General features: G+C 39.2%; 1 protein-coding gene and 1 non-coding gene across 4 annotated transcripts in view; one reads left to right on the forward strand and one right to left on the reverse strand.

Moving 5' to 3' along the window:
• Positions 1-21930, forward strand: part of CCAR1 (cell division cycle and apoptosis regulator 1) — a 64782-nt gene that overhangs the window by 36570 nt on the left and 6282 nt on the right. For all 3 annotated transcript variants that reach the window (XM_046027086.1, XM_046027085.1, XM_046027087.1), the window contains 4 exons: positions 769-954; positions 8308-8499; positions 11945-12184; positions 13391-13502. In XM_046027086.1, coding sequence (XP_045883042.1) covers positions 769-954; positions 8308-8499; positions 11945-12184; positions 13391-13502 — 730 coding nt within the window. The remainder of the gene's footprint in view (positions 1-768; positions 955-8307; positions 8500-11944; positions 12185-13390; positions 13503-21930) is intronic.
• LOC123955865 lies at positions 4190-4294 on the reverse strand. Its single transcript, XR_006821409.1, has one exon. It is a non-coding gene; the product is annotated as a U6 spliceosomal RNA (small nuclear RNA).

The raw sequence follows: 21930 nt of genomic DNA on the forward strand, positions 1-21930 counted from the left end.
CTTTTTTTAATAAGTAGAGAATATATATCATAAGAAGATTAAGTCTGTATCCTAGGATAGTTTTATCAAACTGATGGCTTTGCTGTTAAATTTCTTATTTTAAAACACATTTCTTTTGATCGTAAATATAATGTATTTTAAAAACTGGTAGGTACATAGAATAATAGAAGATAAAAGTTACTCAAACCTATAACTCAAACACAACCTCTGTTAAAATTGTAGTACATTTTTTCTATTATTTTTTTATGTGTATAAGCTTTGTGATTGGTTGGTTGGTTCTGATCACGTATAAAACATTGGCAGTTTTATCCTTTTCAGTTAAGGTTGGTGTTTCCCATGTAATTATTTTTCAGTGTTCTGTATTCCTCCCATCTAGTTGATGTGGTATTATGATGTTTTATTGGATATTTAGATTCTTCACATTTTTGAGGAAGGGACTGTTACGTGAAATATGTGAAGGTTTGGTTTTTTGTTTTCTTCCTTTTTTTTCCCCCTCACACAGTGTTTAGAATGTCTTAAGGGTAAATTGACATACATTAGAATATCTGTGTCAAAGAGCATTAATTTTTTTAAAAAAGCATTTTAAAACAGGTTACAGATCATTTTTGAAAAATATTCTATCAGTTTGCCCTTTCATAAACATGTTCTGAGGTGTACAAGTGTATTTTTCACCATTTTAAAAAACCAGACAAATGATAAGTGCATAGTTTATTCCCTATTTCAGTATCCCATTTTATTTTTCTGTGTTTTTATGTTCTTTATATTTAGGTAAATGATCTCCGAAAAGAATTAGAAAGTCGAGCTCTTAGTTCTAAAGGATTAAAATCCCAGTTAATAGCCCGATTGACAAAACAGCTTAAAGTAGAAGAGCAAAAAGAAGAACAAAAGGAATTAGAAAAATCAGAAAAAGAAGAGGAAGAGGAGGATGATAGGAAATCTGAAGATGATAAAGAGGTATATACTATTAAATACATTGGTTTATAGGGAGTTCTTGAAATATGTCTGTGTGTATACTTTTATTGAGATAAAAACTACAGTGGCCCCTTCCCCCTGCTTGCTTGCTCTCTTTCTAAAATAATTTTTTTTTTTAAGTTACAACCACATAACTCTTTTTTTTTTTTTTTTTTATACAACCACATAACTCTTAAGATTCAACCAGTTTGGCATGTTTGACAAATGCATATAGTTTCATAACCGCCACCACAATTAAGATATAAAATAGGTCTGCCACTCCCTAAAAATCCTCTGTGTCTCTCTGTAAGCCTTTTCCTCTCTCCATGTGTACCTTCTGCCTCCCAGACCAGCCTCTGGGAGCCACTGACCTGTTCCATGTAGTTTTGCCTATTCTAGTATATCATGGAAATGGAACTGTATAACCTGTTGAGTCTGACCTCTTCAACTTAGGATAATACATTAGAGATTCACCCATTTTGTTGTGTATATCTCTACTTTTTTCCTTTTTTTAAGCTTTTATTTATTAGCACGGTGGGGGAGTAAAGTAAAGGGAGTAAAGGGGGTGGTCAAAGGGAGAGGGAGAGTATTCCAGTCAGACGCCACGCTGAGCACAGAGCCTCTTAGGGCCCTATCCCACGACCCTGAGACCAGGACCTGAAGCAAAATCAAGAGTTGGTTGCCCAATTGACAGCCAGCCAGGTGCCCACTAATTTGTTCCTTTTTATTGCTTAATAACATTCTGTAGTATCAATGTATCACAGTTTATTGGTTTTCCACTTGAGAGACATTTGAGTTTTTCCAAGTCAAGTATTTTTAATCTTTCCTTTTAAAAATGAAAATAAATTATTCATATGTTTGGAGCACCTGGCTGGCTCAGTAATTAGAGCATGAGACTCTTGATCTCAGGGTGATGGGTTCAAGCGCCACATTGGGCATAAAGTTTACTTAAAAAAATTATTTGTATATCTTAGATATAGAAAATGAGAGAAAATTTGATTGACTGAGCCATTAAGTTCAGAGATTTGAGTTCTAGTGAAGTGTTTTCCCAAAATTTTGCTGCTTCTACGGCTCTGTGTTTGATTGTACTTCAGTCCTTAAGGCTCTGAGACTATAGATTCAAGCCATCTTGTCCTCTTAAGGTAATTCCTGGATGCATAAGCCTGTCATTTCTTTTTGAATTTGAAATACAGGAATACAAGAAACATGTTAGAATACCAGTAATTGGAGAAACCAATGTTACGTGTTTCATAATGTGATGCATCGTGGAGTATACATCATTTATGAAGTATTCTTGCCAAAAATGTTTTACCTTTATCTAATTGTGAGTGAACAATCAGATAAATTTAGAATGTGAAAAATTCTACAGAGCAGCTTGTCTGAACGCTTCAAAAAAAATGTCTATGTAGTGAGAGACAAAAGAAAAATGTTTTACATTAAAAGAGTTTAGTGGCACCTGGGTTGCTCAGTGGGTTAAAGCCTCTGCCTTCGGCTCAGTTCATGATCCCAGGGCACTGGGATCTAGCCCCGCATCAGGCTCTCTGTTCAGCAGGGAGCTTGCTTCCCCCCCTTTCTCTCTGCTCAGCAGGGAGCTTGCTTCCCCCCTTTCTCTCTGCTCAGCAGGGAGCTTGCTTCCCCCCTTTCTCTCTGCTCAGCAGGAAGCCTGCTTCCCTCCTTTCTCTCTGCCTGCCTCTCTGCCTACTTGTGATCTCTGTCAAAGTTTAGCGAGGCATAAAGCCATAAAGAGTAGTTTGGGAATAATTGGATATACTTGGTTATGGATATGGATGTGATGTTAGATAATACTGCACTATCCCTGCCCTGGCTCTGAAATCAGCCATTTTCCCAGGAAATCCTGATACTTTTTAGTGAAGAATGGTGGTAATATTTAGAAGCCAAGACATACTCATTGGTATCATTGTTGTGCTGCTGGCAACCCTTGTCAGTGAACAGAGCTATGGTACAGATATGTATTTGTTTATGCTTATGTTTATGCATATATATGTATTTACATCTACTTGTTAGTATATATTGTGTGTATTGAACGTTGTGAGTTTATACTAGTATCTCCAGTTCTGTTCCCAACACCAGAGTTCATTTCAGTTTCTCTCTCTCTTTCTTTTTCTTTTTTAAAGACTTTATTCATTTATTTGACAGAGAGACAGATGACAAGTACTCAGAGAGGCAGGCAGAGAGAAAGGGAAGCAGGCTCCCTGATGAGCAGAGAGCCCAATGTGGGGCTCGATCCCAGGACCCTCAGATCGTGACCTGAGCTGAAGGTGGAGGCTTAACCCACTGAGCCACCCAGGCACCCCAGTTTCTCCCTTTCTATATATCTAATTCTTTTGTCCAGTAATGAAAAACATAGCTTCCATTGTACTTAATAATTATCTATTTACTTGCTCAGTTGTCTGTTGCATTCCCTCTCCTATCTGGATACCCTCTTTACGTTGGTCTGATTCCCTACCCTGTATTCTGTCTTTATATGGATGCCCTCCTTGCTCTATTTGGATTTTAGTATCTGGTAACTGGGCAGCCTCCATACCCTGTGTAGACACCTGCTTTGCTTGGGGGAGTTGCTTTAGAATTGAATTGTTCAGAAAGAATAGATAGAGAAGGCAGAGAAAAGCTGATCTTCACATTTTGTTGTTAGCAGCCACTGGGGTTGAAAAATGGTGATAATTCTTACCATTTTCTTTTCACATATAATCCTCATTTTCTGTTTGGTTACCTAGTGGTATTGTTTACCTATTTGTAAATTTATACAAAAGAAGGCAGGATCAATACTTGATTCTTTTATATATATATATATATATATATATATATATTTGTTCTAAATATTTATTTGACAGAGACGGCGAGAGGGGGAAGACAAGCAGGGGGAATGGGAGGGGAAGAAGCAGGTTTCCCGCTGAGCAAGGGGCCTGACACAGTACTCTATCCCAGGACCCTGGGATCATGACAGGAGCTAAAGGCAGACACCTAACGACTCAGCCAACCAGGCACCCCTTATTTATTTATTTATTTATTTATTTATGATTGTATTTATCTGAGAGAGATAGAGAGAGAGAGAGACAGACAGCAGACAGAGACATCACAAGCAGGGGGAGAGGGAGTGGCAGGCTCTCCACTGAGCAAGGAGCCTGATATAGGGCTCAGTCCCAGGACTCTGGAATCAAACTAAGCTGAAGGTAGACGCTTAACCGACTGAGCCACCCAGGCGCCCCATCTTCTTTTTTTAAGTACAGTATGCTTCTTAAATATGAGTCATCCTTGTGCAAGGCCCATGCTAATCTTCTCCATGTTATTCTAATTTTAGTGTATGTGCTGCTGAAGCAGGCACTGTTTTCATTTACTTTATGCAACTTTCAAGGTATTGAATTGGTTCCCTATCATCTTCTGGTGGTTACCTGTTTGGTTTTAAACATCATTGTGGGGGGTGCCTTGGTGGCTCACTCAGGTGAGTGTCTGCCTTTAAGTCACTGTCACTTCATCATCCCAGGGTCTTAGGATTGAGCCCCACATTGGGTTTGCGGCTCAGCAAGGAGCCTGCTTCTACCTTTCCCTCAATTCCTCCCCCTGCTTGTGCTTTCTCTCTCTCAAAGCCTTTTGGGTTTTTTTTATTTTTTTTATTTTTTCTTTTTAAAAGAATTTATTTATTTGACAGAGAGGGACACAGTGAGAGAGGGAACACAAGTAGGGGGAGTGGGAGAGGGAGAAGCAGACTTCCTGTTGAGCAGGGAGCCCAAATCGGGGCTGGATCCCAGAACCCTGGGATCATGACTTGAGCCTAAGGTGGATTCTTAAGACTGAGCCAACCAGGCGCCCTGTATCCCTTTTTTTTCAAGCAAAGTTTCTCTAACAGATTTTTTTGTGGTAAAATACACATAAATAAAAATAACCATTATACTATTTTTAGTGTACAATTCAGTGACATTAAGTACATTTACAGTGTTGTGAAACTATCCCTACTTTATATATCCAGAACTTTATTCTGGAGGGTAACTCTACTTTTTAAACAGTAAGTCCCCATATTTATCTTCTGCTGTACCCTATAACCTCTCTTTTGCTTTCTGTCCCTGAATTTGCCTATACTAGATACCTCACGAAGTGGAATCCTACAGTATTTGCACTTTTGTGTCTGGCCTCTCTCACTTAGCATAACGCTTTCAGAGTTCATCCGTGTTGTAGCATGAATCAGTACTTCATTTTTTGTTTTGTTTTGTTTATTTGACAGAAACAGCTAGAGAGGGAACACAAGCAGTTGGAGAGGGCAAAGCAGGGCCCAATTCCAGGACCCTGGGATCATGACCCAAGTTGAATGCAAATATTTACCGACTGAGCCACCCAGGCGTCCCAGAACTTCATTTCTTTTTATGGCTGAATAATACTCCATTGCATGTACATACTGCATTTTGTTTATATGTTCATCTGTTGATGGACCCTTGAGTTCTTTTCACCTTTTGGGTATTGTGAATAAAATTGCTATCTAGGGGCGCCTGGGTGGCTCAGTGGGTTAAAGCCTTTGCCTTGGGCTCAGGTCATGATCCCAGGGTCCTGGGATAGAGCCCTGCATCGGGCTCTGTGCTCAGCAGGGGGCCGCTTCCCCCCTTTGTCTCTCTGCCTGCCTTTCTGCCTGTCTTTCTGTCAAATAAACAAAATCTTTAAAAAAAAAAAAATGCTATCTCCAAGCATGTTTTTAGGGCACCTGGGTGGCACCCTATAATTGTTTGTGTTCTGTCACCTCATCTTTAGTTTTAAAATTCTTATTTATATTGTCTTGGGGCGTATGGGTGGCTCATTTGGTTAAGTAAGTGTCTGCCTTCAGTTCAGGTTAGGATCCTGGAGTGCTGGAATCCAGCCCCATATTGGGCTCCCTGCTCAGCAGAGAACCTGCTTCTCCCTCTGCCCCTCACTCCGCTTGTGCTCACTCTCTTTCTTGCTCTCAAATAAAATATTTTTTTAAAAAATAAAATTCTTATTTATATTGTTCTTTCATTTCTTGTAAGATCTTAATCTCTTTCAGTATGTTTTAAAATAGTAAGTTAAGATTTTTCTCTGTGCCTCTTTTTCTGGCCCACTTTGATTGTCTAGGGATGTGATTCTCCTTATTCTCCTTTTTTAAATAGTAACTTTCTACAGGACTTGACCTCAATACTTTCTTTTGCTCATTTTTATGCGAATTTAGTTTTCCTAACTTTTTTTTAGAAGAGGTTGTTTAAGGGGAGCCTGGGTGGCTTAGATGAGGGACTAACTTTTGGTTTCAGGTTAGGTTGTCTGATCTTGGGGTCATGATATTAAACCCCGTTTTGAACTCCGTGCTCAGGAGTAGCCTGCATACACTGACATACTCACTCTCTCAAATAAATAAACCTTTAAAAAAAGAAAAAAAAAAAGGTTGCTTAAGATAGCTTTTTCTGAACTTCATTATGATCTATATTATGGGGGCGCCTGGGTGGCTCAGTGGGTTAAAGCCTCTGCCTTCGGCTCAGGTCATGATCCCGGGGTCCTGGGATCGAGCCCTGCATCGGGCTCTCTCAGCGAGGAGCCTGCTTCCTCCTCTCTCTGCCTGCCTCTCTGCCTACTTGTGATCTCTGTCTGTCAAATAAATAAAAATCTTTAAAAAAAAAAAAAAAAGAGGGCACCTGGGTGGCTCAGTGGGTTAAAGCCTCTGCCTTTCGCTCAGGTCATGATCCCAGGGTCCTGGGATCGAGCGCCGCACCGGGCTCTCTGCTTGGCAGGGAGCCTGCTTCCTCCTCTCTCTCTCTCTGCCTGCCTCTCTCCCTACTTGTGATCTCTGTCTGTCAAATAAATAAATAAAATCTTTAAAAAGAAAAAAAAAAGATCTTTATTATGTTGTTTTCTTACTCTGTTTAAAACTATGGTGGTTTGCAGGTGCCTGGGTGGCTCAGTCACTTAAGTGTCTGCCTTTGGCCCAGGTCATGATCCCGGGGTCCTGGGATCCAGTTCTGCATCAGGCTCCCTGCTCAGCTAGGAGTCTGCTTCTCCCTCTGCACCTCCCCCTCTCTGGCTTGTGCCCTCCTCCCCCAAAGTAAATAAATAAAATCTTTAAAAAAAAAAAAAAGTATGGTGGTTTGCTTTCTAAGATTTCAGTCTCTCTTGCCATTTTGCCACTGTTGGGACTTTTTCCTCCCATGTCTGTGTAATTGCTTTCCTGCTCACTATTGATGCTACTTTCAGAAATTCTTTTCAGTGTGAGACCCTCTGGTGGAAAGATGCCATGGTAAATCATCTTTGAAAGTTCATAGGACTAAAATGTTCTAGGCCCTTTCAGATCTTAACACAGGCTCCTTGTACTTGGTATTGTTGGGAGTAAAACGTTGCCTAGTTTCAACTGCTGTTATGAAATTGACCTCACTTACCAGTGAATGCCTTTTGACTGTTTTGTGGTTTTCCTGTTCTTAGATCCATCAGACAATCTCATTGTTTCCTTCTGCTTTCTTTCTACACAGGTGCCAGTAGCACATAGGGCTTTTGGCTTTTGTGGCTTTTTCCCACTCTTTTGTGTATTGGCATTCGTGGGAATACCTTTTCACCTTCTTTTGTTCTCAATGTACATGAATGTTGAATGTTGGTTTCGGTATCTAGAGTATTCCCTTTTAAAAGTGGGGCTTCGGGAAGATGCAGCTGTCACTATTTTCCAGAATCTCTGGTTTATATAATTCTTATATAATATTTTTAAAGATTTTATTTAGTTGACAGAGAGACAGCAGGAACACAAGCAGGGGGAATGGGAGAGGGAAAGCAGGCTTCCTGCCAAGCAGGGAACCTGATGTAAGGCTTAATCCCAGGACCCTGAGATCATGACCCGAGTCAAAGGCAGACACTTAATGACTGAGCCACCCAGGCACCCCTGGTTTATATAATGTTAACATAAGTATTTTCTTTTTCTCTTTAGAAGTTAGTTTCTTGTTCTGGGAAACCCAAAAGAGAGAAGTAGGAGCCATAGAAGCCTCTTCTCCTTTGCTAAATTTGAACTTTCTTCCCATCCCTTACGGTTGGCATAATCACCATAACTAGTTATGGGAATTTCGCCCCCCCCCCCTTTTTTTTTTTTAAAGATTTTATTTATTTATTTGACAGACAGAGGTTTCAAGTAGGCAGAGAGGCAGGCAGAGAGAGAGAGGAGGAAGCAAGCTCCCCGCTGAGCAGAGAACCCGATGCGGGGCTCGATCCCAGGACCCTGGGACCATGACCCGAGCTGAAGGCAGAGGCTTTAACCTACTGAGCCACCCAGGCGCCCCCCCCCTTTTTTTTTAACATGGTGTGCATTTCATAACATAGTACGTATTGTGCGTAGAGGTTTAACTATTACTTAAAATTTCAAATATGTAGGAAGAAGAAAGAAAACGTCAGGAGGAAATGGAACGCCAGCGTCGGGAAAGAAGATACATTTTGCCTGATGAACCAGCCATCATTGTACATCCAAACTGGGCTGCAAAAAGTGGAAAGTTTGATTGTAGCATTATGTCTTTGAGTGTACTTTTGGACTACAGGTTAGAGGATAATAAAGAACATTCATTTGAGGTAATATTTTAAGTTTGAATTGGAATCTAAGGTATACACATTTTGATTGGTTAATACATTTCTTAAGTCTCTTTGATGGCCTTTTTCAGGGATTCTGTTTTTGTTTTGTTTTTTTCTTGTAATTAATTTTGGCGGGGGGAACACCAGCTGATTTTTCCTAGAAGATTCACTTTTGGTGATTGCATTCTTGTAGCACTTTTTTTTTTTTTTTTTTTTTAAAGATTTTATTTATTTATTTGACAGACAGAGATCAGAGGTAGTCAGAGAGGCAGGCAGAGAGAGAGAGAGAGAGGAAGGGAAGCAGGCTCCCTGCTGAGCAGAGAGCCCGATATGGGGCTTGATCCCAGGACTCTGGGATCATGACCTGAGCTGAAGGCAGAGGCTTTAACCCACTGAGCCACCCAGGCGCCCCTTGTAGCACTTTTTTTAATGTTCCTCTGTCCTCTGTACTTCTTGTAAATTGATAGTTGTCTAAAGTACTAATCAAGTTCTGATTTAATTGTTATTTAAAAAAAATACCTCATAAGTAGTGGTATGATCTTTTATCTGAATATCAGGAGACACATGATACATAATGTCTAATTGCCTCTTTTGGGAATGAGGTAATGCTGTTTTACTCTAGAATTAAAATAACTTTCAATACGATTTAAAATTTTACTTGTGATTGACTGAAATGTAAGATAAAATAATTGATGTTTATTTATCAAAATGAATCTGTTTCTTTCCTACCATTATTATAGAGCAGATTTACAACATACAGGTTTTTTTTCCAAAATAATTGGAAGATTTTTATCCCTAAAGAAGTGTTTACTTTAATCCTTAAATAAATGTAAAATATTCCAAAATATTAATTTCATAATAGCATGTGAAACCTTATAATTGTGTTCAATTTTTGTATCTTACCAACACATTTCATATTTTTTGTTTGTATGTTTTATTTTATAAATTATATTGTGAAATTCCACCAGACTTAACTTGAGCAAGAGGTCATTGTCCACAAGATGAAAATGAAATACTTAGACGAGAGACATTTACAAACAAATATAGAAGATTACTGAGGCAGTTATAAAACATGACATGCATGCTTATTGGTCCTGATAAAAGGGTACAAATCTTAAAATATTTATAAATTTTAGTACATTAATAATTCCAGTAAGCCTGTGTTTTTCAATATGTACTACATGATTTTATTTTTATTACCATTTGCTTAGTAGTGCCTACTATCTAGTCGTAATTTGAATAAATAAATGAAAAAATTAGTCTTTGGTATTACTTCCTGCTTATACTATGTATACCATGTATCTGACTGATGCTGTGGGAGGATCTCAAATAATGCTACTCCAGTGGAAACAAAGCAATTTCTGAAACAGCCATTTGCTAGCAAAATGATGCTTTACATTTTTCCTCCCTGCCTATCATATCTCCTGGGTTAATTTCCTTTTAGTCTATTTAGATGTAAATGTCATTTTGGTATATGAATTTTTTTTTTAAGATTTATTTATTTGAGGGAGAGAGATAGGAAGAGAGAATCTAAAGCACACTCTGTGCTGAGCGCAGAAACCAAGATAGAGCTTGATATCATCACCCTGGATAATGACCTGGGCTGAAGTCAGGAGTCAGACCCAGGCACCTATTGGTACATTAATTTTTTAAAAATATATTTAAGAAAAATGACTTATCATGAAATTCTAAGTTTTTGGCTGATTTAATATTAATGCTAGATTTTTCTCTTTCAATGCTTGTACATAAAAAGATACATAAAAATAAATTCTGTTCTTCTAGGTTGCACCTGATGCCTCAGTCAGAAGAGTATGAAACTCTTGATCTTGGGGTTTTGGGTTTGAGCCTTACATTTGGTGTGGAAATTTCTTAAATAAGTAAATAACCTTAAAAAAATTAGTTCCTGGGATGCCTGGGTGGCTCAGTCAGTTCAGCATATGCCTTTGGCTTAGGTCATGATCCCAGAGCCCTGGGATCCCTCTGCTCAGTGGGGAGTCTGCTTCTCTCTCTGCCTGTTCTTCTCTCTGCTTATGCAGACAGTCCTCTGAGTTTTCAACATTTGGATGGTTATTTTACTGATAATAAATTTCTGATTTTTAAAATGTGTAAAAGTCTGGGCATGAGTTAAAGAAAAATGGATTATAAATTCAATTTTAATTTTAGTACATTATATTTTATGTTCAGGAAAATAGTCTGGTTAAAGTGCCTTATCAAATATACTGAACTCATTGTTAAAGGTTATACATTTTAGAGTTGTGTTCAACCATTTCAAGTTCTGGACCTTTTTAATCTGCTGGAAACAACTAGCCTTAGAATTTTTTTAAGATGTTATTTTATTTTTAAACTTTATAACATTTTATTTATTTGAGAGAGTGTGAGTGGAATTGGGGGCAGAGGGAGAGGGAAAATCTCCAGCAGACTCTGCACTGAATACAGAGCCCGATGCAGGGTTTGATCTCATGACCCTGACATCATGACCTGAGCTGAAATCGAGTTGGATGCTCAACTGACTTAGCCACCCAGACGCCCCAAGATTCTGTTTTATTTTATTTATTTATTTTTCAAGATTTTATTTTTAAATAATCTCTACACCTGACATGGGGTTCAAACTCACAACCCTGAAATCAAGAGTCACATGCTCTAGTGACTGGGCCAGCCATGCACCCCATACTTAGAAATATTTATGTAGAAAATTTAGTGTATAATTTCAGGTTCAGGAGTATGTCATTATCCATGGGTATTTGCATAGTAATAATGCATGCTCCCTACTCAAAATTCTTGAGTTGGTGTTCTCTGCCTGAAATGCTTTTCTAGGTATCTATGTGGCCCAATCACTTGTCACCTTCAGGTCACTTCTGATGTCACCTAATCAGAGAGGTCTTCTCTGACTACACTGTACTTTTTTGTTACTCTCTGTGGTTATGCTGTGGTTTTTGGTTTTGTTTTTTTTTTCCTTAAAATTTGATACTGTTCTGGTTGTGATACTTTTCCCCATTAGATTGTTAGTACATTTGAGTCAGGACTTTTATCTGCTTCCTTTGCCTAGAATTGTCCAGGGTACATAGTAGGTATTTCAGAAAAACTTGAGTAAAGAAATAAAATACATTTGTCATGTAAGTGATAAATTGACATGTGTTAATTGCTGTGTATAATAGAAATCTTTTTTTCTTACTCATTTTCAAATTTAAAAATCTCATTTCAAAGTTTGTCAAATTTTTAATTGTTTCTAAAATGTGGCCAGAAGTATACAAAACACAGTATTTATATCTTCAGGAGAGTTTTTTTGAGTCTTTTGAAGATCCTCAGCATCATTGACATCAATTATTGTAACTCTTATTAGTGCATGTAATTTGTTAGATGTGGCATTATTTGATAAGTTATTATGCTGGATTTATTCAGTATTTCTATTAAAGTTGGCTGGGTTACTGTTGGTATCTTTCTGTAGGTTTCACTGTTTGCAGAACTTTTCAATGAAATGCTTCAAAGAGATTTTGGTGTCCGAATATACAAATCATTATTATCTCTTCCTGAGAAAGAGGACAAAAAAGAAAAGGAAAAGAAAAGCAAAAAAGATGAGAGAAAAGATAAGAAAGAAGACAGGGATGAAGAAACTGATGAACCAAAACCCAAACGGAGAAAATCAGGCGATGATAAGGATAAAAAAGAAGATAGAGATGAAAGGAAGGTGTGTAAATATTTCTATTACCAGCAGCCTATTTCAAAGTTTTCCCAAGTTTAACAAATGATGATGAATTCCATCAGAAAAGCAAACTGTAAAGGATAAACTCAAAGATTTTAGTATATTATTAGAAACTAAAGTCTTGGGACGCGCGTGGGTGGCTCAGTGGGTCAAGCTTCTGCCTTCTGCTCAGGTCATGATCCCAGGGTCCTGGGATCAAGGCCTACATGGGGCTCTCTGCTCAGCAGGGGGCCTGTTCCCCACCCCCCACCCCCGGCCACCTGCTTCTCTGCCTACTTGTGATCTCTCTCTGTCAAATAAATTTTTAAAAAAAGAAAGAAACTTAAGTCTTAGGGGGCGTGGGTGGCTCAGTGGTTGGGCACCTGCCTTCAACTCGGGTCATGATCCCCGGGTCCTGAAGTCAAGCAACCCCCACCCCCCACTCCAGTCAGGCTCCCTGCTCAGCGGGATGCCTACTTCTCCCTCCCCCACTCCCTCTGTTTGTGTTCCCTCTCTCACTGTCTCTCTCTCTTTCTCTGTGTCAAATAAAATCTTTAAAAAAATTTAAGTCTTTGAATTAAGCCTATATAAACATCTAGAACTAGTTTCTGGTAATTTATTCTTTTTTTTTTTTTAAACTGAAGGTATATAGCATGATGGTATATTTACATGTATGTGAATGATAGTTTACTTTTTTTTTTTTTTTTTTTGGACAGTAATTCAAAGGCAGAGAGGCAGGCAGAGAGAGAGGAGGAAGCAGGCTCCCCACTGAGCAGATAGCCTGATGCAGGGCTCAATCCCAGGAGCCTGGGATCATGACCCGAGGTGAAGACAGAGGCTTAATGGCTTAGCCACCCAGGCGTCCCATAGTTTTACTTTTTTTTTTTTTTTTTTTTAATTTATTTGATAGAGATTATAAGTAGGCAGAAAGGCAGGCAGAGAGAGGGGGAAGCAGGCTCCCTGCTGAGCAGAGAGCCTGATGTGGGACTAGGTCCAAGGATGCTGGGATTATGACCTGGGCTGAAGGCAGAGGCTTTAACACACACTGAGCCACCCAAGCGCCCCTGATAGTTTACTTTTAAAGTGTATTGTTAAGAAAATTTTATAATTTGATTCTATTTCAAGTAAACTTAATGAATTTAATGATTTTGGTTGTAGTCATTTAATGTTTGGGCAGATATCTTGCTTAATTTAAGGCATTTTAAATTACAGAAAGAAGATAAAAGAAAAGATGATTCTAAAGATGATGATGAAACTGAGGAAGATAATAATCAAGATGAATATGATCCAATGGAAGCAGAGGAAGCTGAGGATGAAGAAGATGGTATGTATGATTCAAATTTACTTATTTCTCCTTAGGATGAAAAATACAAGTTTTGTTTGATGGCTTTGTATAATTGCAGTCTGTAATTTATTTTTTTTTAATATTTTACGTATTATTTGACAGAGAAATCACAAGTAGGCGGGGTGGGGGGGAACACCAGGCTCCCTGCTGAGCAGAGAGCCCGATGTAGGGCCAGAGATCATGACCTGAGCCGAAGGCAGAGGCTTAACCCACTGAGCCACCCAGGTGCCCCTGCAATCTGTAATTTTAATATTTTTTCTTTTTTAGTTAGAATAGAAACAGTAAAATACTCTTTAGTAAAAATCTATATTTTATTAAAGATTTTATTTATTTGACAGAGAGAGATCAGAAGTAGGCAGAGAGTCAGGCAGAGGGAGAGGGGGAAGCAGGCTCCTTGCTGAGCAGAGAGCCTGATGCAGGGCTCTCTCCCAGGACCCTGAGACCATGACCTGAGCTAAAGGCAGAGGCTTAACCCACTGAACCACCCAGGTGCCCCAAAAATCTATATTTTATTAATAGTTGAGAGGGTTTCAAAAAAAAAAAAAATAGTTGAGAGGGTTTCTTCTTAAGTTAGAACTTAGCATTTTATTTAGATCTTCAGTAAACTGTTGGAATTGAGAACCAGACTGTTGGAATTGAGAACCAGACATATATAATAAACCTTCAAAAATATATCCTAACAGGCACTTTCTGCTTAAGTCAAGCAGTAATAGGATGAGCATGTAAACAAGTCGGCTTCTCTGTACCACACCAACCACATCAGCCTGCTCCATGGTCCCTGCACCAGCTCTGCCCTCCCTACTGTTAACACCACCCAGACCCCCATAGGTCTAACCCCAGGGTCTTTTTTTTTTTTTTTTTTTTAAAGCTTTCATTTATTTGACAGAGCGAGAGAGGGAATACAAGGAGGGGGAGTGGAAGAGGGAGAGGCAGGCTTCCTGCTGAGCAGGGAGCCTGTTGCAGGGCTCAATCCCAGGACCCTGGAATCATGACTGAGCTAAAGGCAGATGCTTAATGAGTGAGCCATCCAGGTTCCCCTAACCCAAGGAATTTTGTAGGACACCTTGGACTGCCTGGGAATGCTGGAAAAATGTTAAAGAAATCATGGTGTTGAGGGGGCAAAATTTTTTTTAAGCTACTTTCTGAGGTGATGGCTTCTGCATACTTATGCCATACCGCCACACCACAGAATACAATAAATAAGCAATTAGAAAATGTTCAAATACATAGGGATTTTATCCTCCCCACCCAAAGTACTGCTCTCTGAAGGAAGCTGGTTTCTTTGTAGCTACACCAACTCTTCACACTTGGTTTTGAAAATAAAACCATTAAAACCCTGGGAGGAATTACTGTGCAGTGTGGAGTACTCAGTCTTTCTTACAAAGAAAAAGAAGTTCGTCTGGTACCAAGGTGTGCAACAACCTACAGACCCTCAAGTATTGCCCTCTGACATTTGTGTATGATAGGATTTTTATTTTTAGATGTGCTTCTTTTTTTTTTTTTTTTTTTTTTTTTTTTTAGTAATCTCTACACCCAACAGGGGGCTCAATCTCATGACCTCAGAATCAAGAGTTGCATTCTCGGGCGCCTGGGTGGCTCAGTGGATTGGGCCGCTGCCTTCGGCTCAGGTCATGATCTCAGGGTCCTGGGATCGAGTCCTGCATCGGGCTGTCTGCTCCGCAGGGAGCCTGCTTCCTCCTCTCTCTCTGCCTGCCTCTCTGCCTACTTGTGATCTCTCTCTCTGTCAAATGAATAAATAAAATCTTTAAAAAAAAAAAAAAAAAAGAGTTGCATTCTCTACCAACTGGACCAGCCAGGCACCCCAAGACATGTTTATTTTTTATTATCATTGTCGTGTATGTAATTAATACTTACTCAACTTGAGGAATGTGCTCTATGTCATAAAGGTGTAGTAGTTCCTGTTGTTCCATAGTTTCCTAAGGAAGAACATACTCTGTGTAGTCTTTGCATGTTTGACAGTCTCCCTAATTAAAAAATAGATTAAAATTAGTTGGCTAAAGAAGAATATATTTGGAACACTACATCGAAAACTAATGAAGTACTGTGTAGTGACTAACATAATAATTAAAAAAAGATATTCTAGGGGTGCCTGGCTGTTTCAGTTGGTGGAATGTGCAACTCTTAATCTTCAAGTGAGTTCGAGTCCCACATGAAGTGTAGAGACTACTTAATAAAAACTTTTAAAAAAAATAAAGACTAGAAAGAAAGGTGCCTGGGTGGCTCAGTTATTAAGCCTCTTCCTTTGGCTCTGGTGATAGTCCCAGGGTCCTAGAATTGAGCCCCACATTGGACTCCCTGCTCAGTGGGAAGCCTGCTTCTCCCTCTCCCACTCCCCCTGCCTGTGTTCCCTCTCTCACTGTGTGTCTGTCTCTCTCTCTGTGTCAAATAAAGAAATAAAATCTTTAAGAAATAGACTGGGGCGCCTGGATGGCTCAGTCAGTTAAGTGCCTGCCTTTGGCTCAAGTCATGATCCCAGATTCATGGGATCAAGCCCTATGTAGGGCTCCCTGCTTAGCGGGGAGTCTGCTTTTCCCTCTTCCACTCCTTCTGCATCCCCAGCCCCCCACCTAGCTGTGCTGTGTCTCAAATAAATAAAATCTTTTAAAAAGTGGGGGGGAGGCGGGGAGCCTGTGTGGCTCAATGGGTTAAAGCCTTTGCCTTTGGCTCAGGTCATGATCCCAGGGTCCTGGGATCAAGCCCTGCATCGGGCTCTCTGCTCAGCAGGGAGCCTGCTTCCACCCACCCCACCGTCCATTCTCTCTCTGCCTGCCTCTCTGCCTACTTGTGATCTCTCAAATAAATAAATAAAAATCTTTTTAAAAAAATTAAAAATAAGACTAATGAAAATAAACACCTGTTTGTCACCCAAGTTAATAAAAGACACCAATGGGAATGATATTCAAAATATTTGTATTAGGGACACCTGGCTAGCTCAGTTGGTAGAGCATACAGCTCTTGATTCAGGATCAGGAGTTCAGTCCCCACATTTGGCAAAAAGTTTTACTTAAAAACGACAACAGTAGGGGATGTCTGGGTGGCTCAGTCTGTTAAGCGAGTGCTTTTGGCTTGGTCATGATCCCAGGGCCCTGGGATTGAGTCTCACATTGGGCTCCTTGCTCAGCAGAGAGCCTCCTTCCTCTGCCTGCCCCTCCACCTGCTTGTGTGATTGTGAACATGCTCACTCTCTAACAAATAAATAAAATCTTTAAAAAAGTAAATAAGTAATAAATAAGTAAAATCTTTTTAAAAGGGGGGTTGGCGCCTGGATGCTCAGTTATTAAGAGTCTGCCTTCAGCTCTGGTCATGATCCCAGCGTCCTGGGATCAAGCCCCACATCAGGCTCCTTTACTCAGTGGGAAGCATGCTTCTCCCTTTCCCACTCTCTCTACTTTTGTTCCCTCTCTCACTGTGTCTCTCTGTTAAATAAATAAAATCTTTAAAAACAAACAAAACCAAAAATTAACAACAGTAAATGTCCCGATGAGTCATAGATGTCAGCCATAAAGTATCTCTGAAATACCGCTGAGTACTTGTCAATCTCCATATAGATTTGAGACTTTAAAAATCCTTAATTTAGGGCTCCTGGGTGGCTTAGTCATTGGGCTCCGTACTTAGCTGGGGAGCCTGCTTCTCCCTCTGCCTGCTGCTCCCCATGCTTGTGTGGTATCTCTCTCTCTGTCAAAGTCTTCAAAAAAAAAAAACAAAACTCCTTTTTTCAGATGAGAATATTATAAGAGGTTTTTTAATAGTATATATCTCTGAAAATTACTACTAAAGGTATTTTTTGATTTGCCTCTACCTTTCTTTCTACCACAGTATTTTATTTTTCCTTTGTGTTGATGAAAATATTCAAAAATAAGGATTCCTGTGTGACTCAGTCGGTTGGATGTCTGTCTTTGGCCCAGGTCATGATCCCAGGATCCTGGAATCAAGTCCCTAATCGGGTGGGGGGGCGGGGGGTTCCTTGCTCAGTGGAGGGTCTGCTCTCTCTGCCTGCCAGTCTCCCTGTTTGTGCTCACTCACTCTTTCTCTCTCTGACAAATAAAATCTTAAATTCTGTAATCACATAAGAAAATTAATAATAATGTCATGTTCCACCTTAGCCATATACTATCTAGTCTTAGTTCTAATAACCTCCATGGCAATGACATAATATACATATATCAGTATTGATTGATTTATCTTCCATAACCTGCTTTGTCCAGTGGAAGTTAACCCTTTTTATTACCCTGTTTCCTCCCCATTCTTCTAGTATAGTTCTGTCACTGCCTTAATTAAATCTTTAAACAGTTTTCCTCATTATTTTGTCTATGTCAGGATGTTCCAGCTCTCATCTCTTTTTTTAAGATTTTATTTATTTATTTGACAGAGAGAGATCACAAGTAGGCACAGAGGCAGGCAGAGAAAGAGGGAAGCAGGCTCCCCACTGAGCAGAGAGCCCGACACAGGACTCAATCCCAGGACCCTGAGGTCACGACCCGAGCCGAAGGCAGAGGCTTTAATCCACTGAGCCACCCAAGCACCCCCAGCTCTCATCTTTTATTTTTGTTTTTATTCTTCTCTACTGTGTGGTTCCCTTGGTGGTGGTCTAATCCATTCTCCTGGCTTTAAATACTATATGCTGACAATTCTCAAATCTATATCTTAAGTCAGACCTCTCTCCCATTCTCGTCAATGACCTGCCTACTTGACATAGTTGGTTAAGTTCCCTGACATTTCAAAATAAACATGTCTAAAACTGAACTCCTGCTTTCCCCCTTCATCAGAAAACAAACAAGTCTTCTACCCTCAGCTTTACCCCACTAATTTGATTGCAGTTTCATCCTTCAGGTTGCTCAAGCTAAAATCTAGAGATCATTCTAAACTTACATCTTTTTGTCATAATCCCGTTTCCAATCTCTCTGGAAGTCATATTGCCTCTGTCTTAAAAACATATCCAGAAACAGACTGTATTCTCCAGCTCCGCTAATCCAAGCCATGTGTCTCTTGCCTAGTTTATTTTAAAATCTTCTTATCTGGGGGCACCTGGGTGGCTCAGTCAGTTGAGTATCTGCCTTTGGCTGGGGTCATGATCCCAGGGTCTTGGGATCAAGCCCTGCATCAGGTTCTCTGCTCATCAGAGCGTCTGCTTTTTCTTCTTCCTCTGCCCCTGGCCCCAGCTTGTCTCTCTCTCTCTCACTCTCTCTGTCAAATAAATAAAATCTTTAAAAAATAAAAGAATGAAAAAATGAAAACTCTTATCTGGTTTCCTTGCTTACTTCCTTCTCTAATATGTCTTCTTAATACAATTGCCCGAACAACCTTGTAAATTTAAGTCATTTCATTTATTTGTTTGATTTCTTTTGTTTTCAGATTCCTTCAGTGGCTCTCCATTTCACTCTGTAAAAAGCCAGTGTTTATTTACAGTGACCTTTAAGACTATAAAATCAAGCCTCTGATTTCATTTCTTAGCATTCTTCTCTACTTGCTCTTTACACCCAAGACATCCTGATTTCTTGAACCTGTTACAGATGGCCCTGTATTAGGACATTTGCATTGACAGTTCCTTCTGCATGCAAACTCCCAGAGATCCCCCTTCCTGATGCTTTCAAATTTGAAGTCTTTATTCAACTATCCACTTTCTCAACAAGGCCTGCTCTGCACCCAGCCCCATTTAAAAACACAGACTTTCCCACCAGTACACATTCTTTATCCGTCCTTTTTTTGCTTTACTTACAGAACCTGTTCTGCTATACTACTTTTTACTTACTGTCTTCCCACTTGAATACATATAAGCCCTTAATAAGGAAAAGAGGGATTTTGGGGGGGGGGGGGCACCTAGCTGGCCCAGTCAGTAGAGCATGCAACTCTTGATCCTTGGTTGTAAGTTTGAGCCCCACATTGGGTATAGACGATTATTGAAAAATAAAATCTTTTTTAAAAATTCCTTAAATCTTAGAAAAAGAGGGGTTTTTGTCCCCTCTTTGCTGAAATACATTGCAGGTTCCTGGAGCAGTCTATTCAAATAAGCTCTAAATAGATACTTGCTGAATGAATATCATAAACTGCGAAGCCAAACAGTGATAGGATTATAGTTCTTTATTGATTTTTCCTGGGTGTTTTCAGTTGCTGCTTGCTTATGTTATCATAGCTCCACCCCTCCCCCATACTTTATATTTCATTATCCTGTCATGTTACTTGAAGACCGCTCTTCCCAGTAGATAAGTAGAAAGGTGATTTTTTTACAGAATGAAAATACAATACAGCTTAATGTCTAAATTTGTGTTGAATCTTCTTAGTAATTAGGGGCGCATATAACAGGAATCTATATTTTGCCAACCAATTTGATGAATTTTTTTTAAGATTTATTTATTTGAGAGAGTGGGGAAGAGGGACGGGAAGAGAGTCTTAGCAGGCTCCTATAAGCATGGACACTAATAATAGGGCTCGACCCTGGGATCAGTATCTGAGCTAAAACCAAGAGTCAGATGCTCAACTTACAGTACCACCCAGGCCTCCCTTGACGAAAAGATTTTAAATAAAAGGTGAACATCAGTTTAACAATTAACAAAGGTAAAGAGAAGAGTTCTTTCTTCGCTCTTGCAATCAGTTCAAATTGTTGCACTTATTCTGGATATAAATTTGGCAATATTAGTCAACTGTTAGTCAACATATCAACACAAGTGTTCATTACATAATGGGCTATAAACAAAAAATCAGAATTGGTCTTAATGTATTTTTTTTTAAGATCTATTTATTTTAGAAAGAGTTGGTGGCAGGGGAATGTTGTACAGAGAGCAGGGAGAGAAGCAGACTCCCCACAGAACAGGGAGCCTGAACTGGGGGCTCAGTCACACAACCCTGAGTTCCTGACAGCCAAAATCAAGAGTTGGACACGTATCTGACTGAGCCAACCAGGCACCCTTGTCTTAATGTTTAATAATAGAGAATTATTTATTTATTTATTTACTTATTTTAAAGATTTTATTTATTTGACAGACAGAGGTTACAAGTAGGCAAGAGAGGCAGGCAGGGAGAGAGAGGAGGAAGCAGGCTCTCTGAGGAGCAGAGAGCCTGATGTGTGGGGCTTGATCCCAGGATCCTGGGACCATGACCCGAGCTGAAAGCAGAGGCTTTAACACACTGAGCCACCCAGGAGCCCCAGAGAGAATTACTTAAAAATATTTTGCTGTAGACATGCAGTTAAATTCTATGCAGCCATTGAAGAAACTGTTGGAAGATTAATGACATTGAAAAAGATTACAAAGTAGTTTTTTATAGATAGCATGTTCCTTTAAATGTTTCATAAGGGTAGTAGTATATGTGGGGGAAAAATAAAGGGACATGATTGCTGCTACATAACCTTACTATATTTTTGTGTGGTGGGATTTATTTGTAAAAAAAATCTGTGTTCCAGGGGAGACAAAGTTTTGAAATAAATAGCTTTCAAGTTAAATACTCAAATAAGGTGGATCATGTCTATAAAATGTTAATGAAGGAAAGAAACTTACCCTTGTGTAGTATATGGTGCATTCTTGATAACAATTATTTGTATTACACTTTTACTCAGAGGCTGTTGTTTTCTCTATTTTATAATTGAGGAAACTGAGGCTCTTAACAGTGAATTAATTTACCCACAATAATAAACCTATAATGTTCTATAGCATATATGAGAGAAGTAGGTTCCAAGGTTGCATTTTTATTATTTATCTATTTTTTTAAGATTTTATTTATTTCTTTGACAGTGTGAAAACAGTGGGAGGGGGAGAGGGAGAGGGAGAAGCAGGCTCCCCAGTGAACAGGGATCCCAATGTGGGGCTGGATCCCAGGACCCTGTGATCACTACCTGAGTTGAAGGCTCAGTTGCTTAACCAACTGAGCCACCCAGATGCCCCCACTTTAATCATTCTTAATAACTTCATAGAATTATTAAACCATCACCACAATCCCGCTTATATAACAATTTGCTTATTTTCCTTTTACAAAAATGGCTTTGTTGGCTTCTCCCCCTCCCTCAGCTACTCCCCATGCTTATGCTTATGCCCTCTCTCTGTTCAAATAAATAAATAAAATCTTATTAAAAAATGACTGAAGTGCACATTTAAAAGTATTGAGTTTTGTAGTATGTATTGGTCCATAAATAAATAAATAAATAAATTCACATACTATATAACTCGTCCATTTAGAAGTATACAGTTCAGGGGACCTGGCTAGCTCAGTCAGCAGATTATGCAACTCTTGATCTTTGGGTCATAGGTTTGAATCTCATATTTGGTGTAGAGATTACTCTAAATCCAAATTGAATGAATGAAATGAAATCTTAAAATAGATTTATCCAAGTTACCATTTTAAAACATGGAATAGAATGTTAGTGTAAGCAAATCTTGATATTAACACAGTTAGCTTT

Source organism: Meles meles, chromosome 13 (genome assembly GCF_922984935.1).
Source record: "Meles meles chromosome 13, mMelMel3.1 paternal haplotype, whole genome shotgun sequence".
Classification (NCBI taxonomy): Eukaryota; Metazoa; Chordata; class Mammalia; order Carnivora; family Mustelidae; genus Meles; species Meles meles.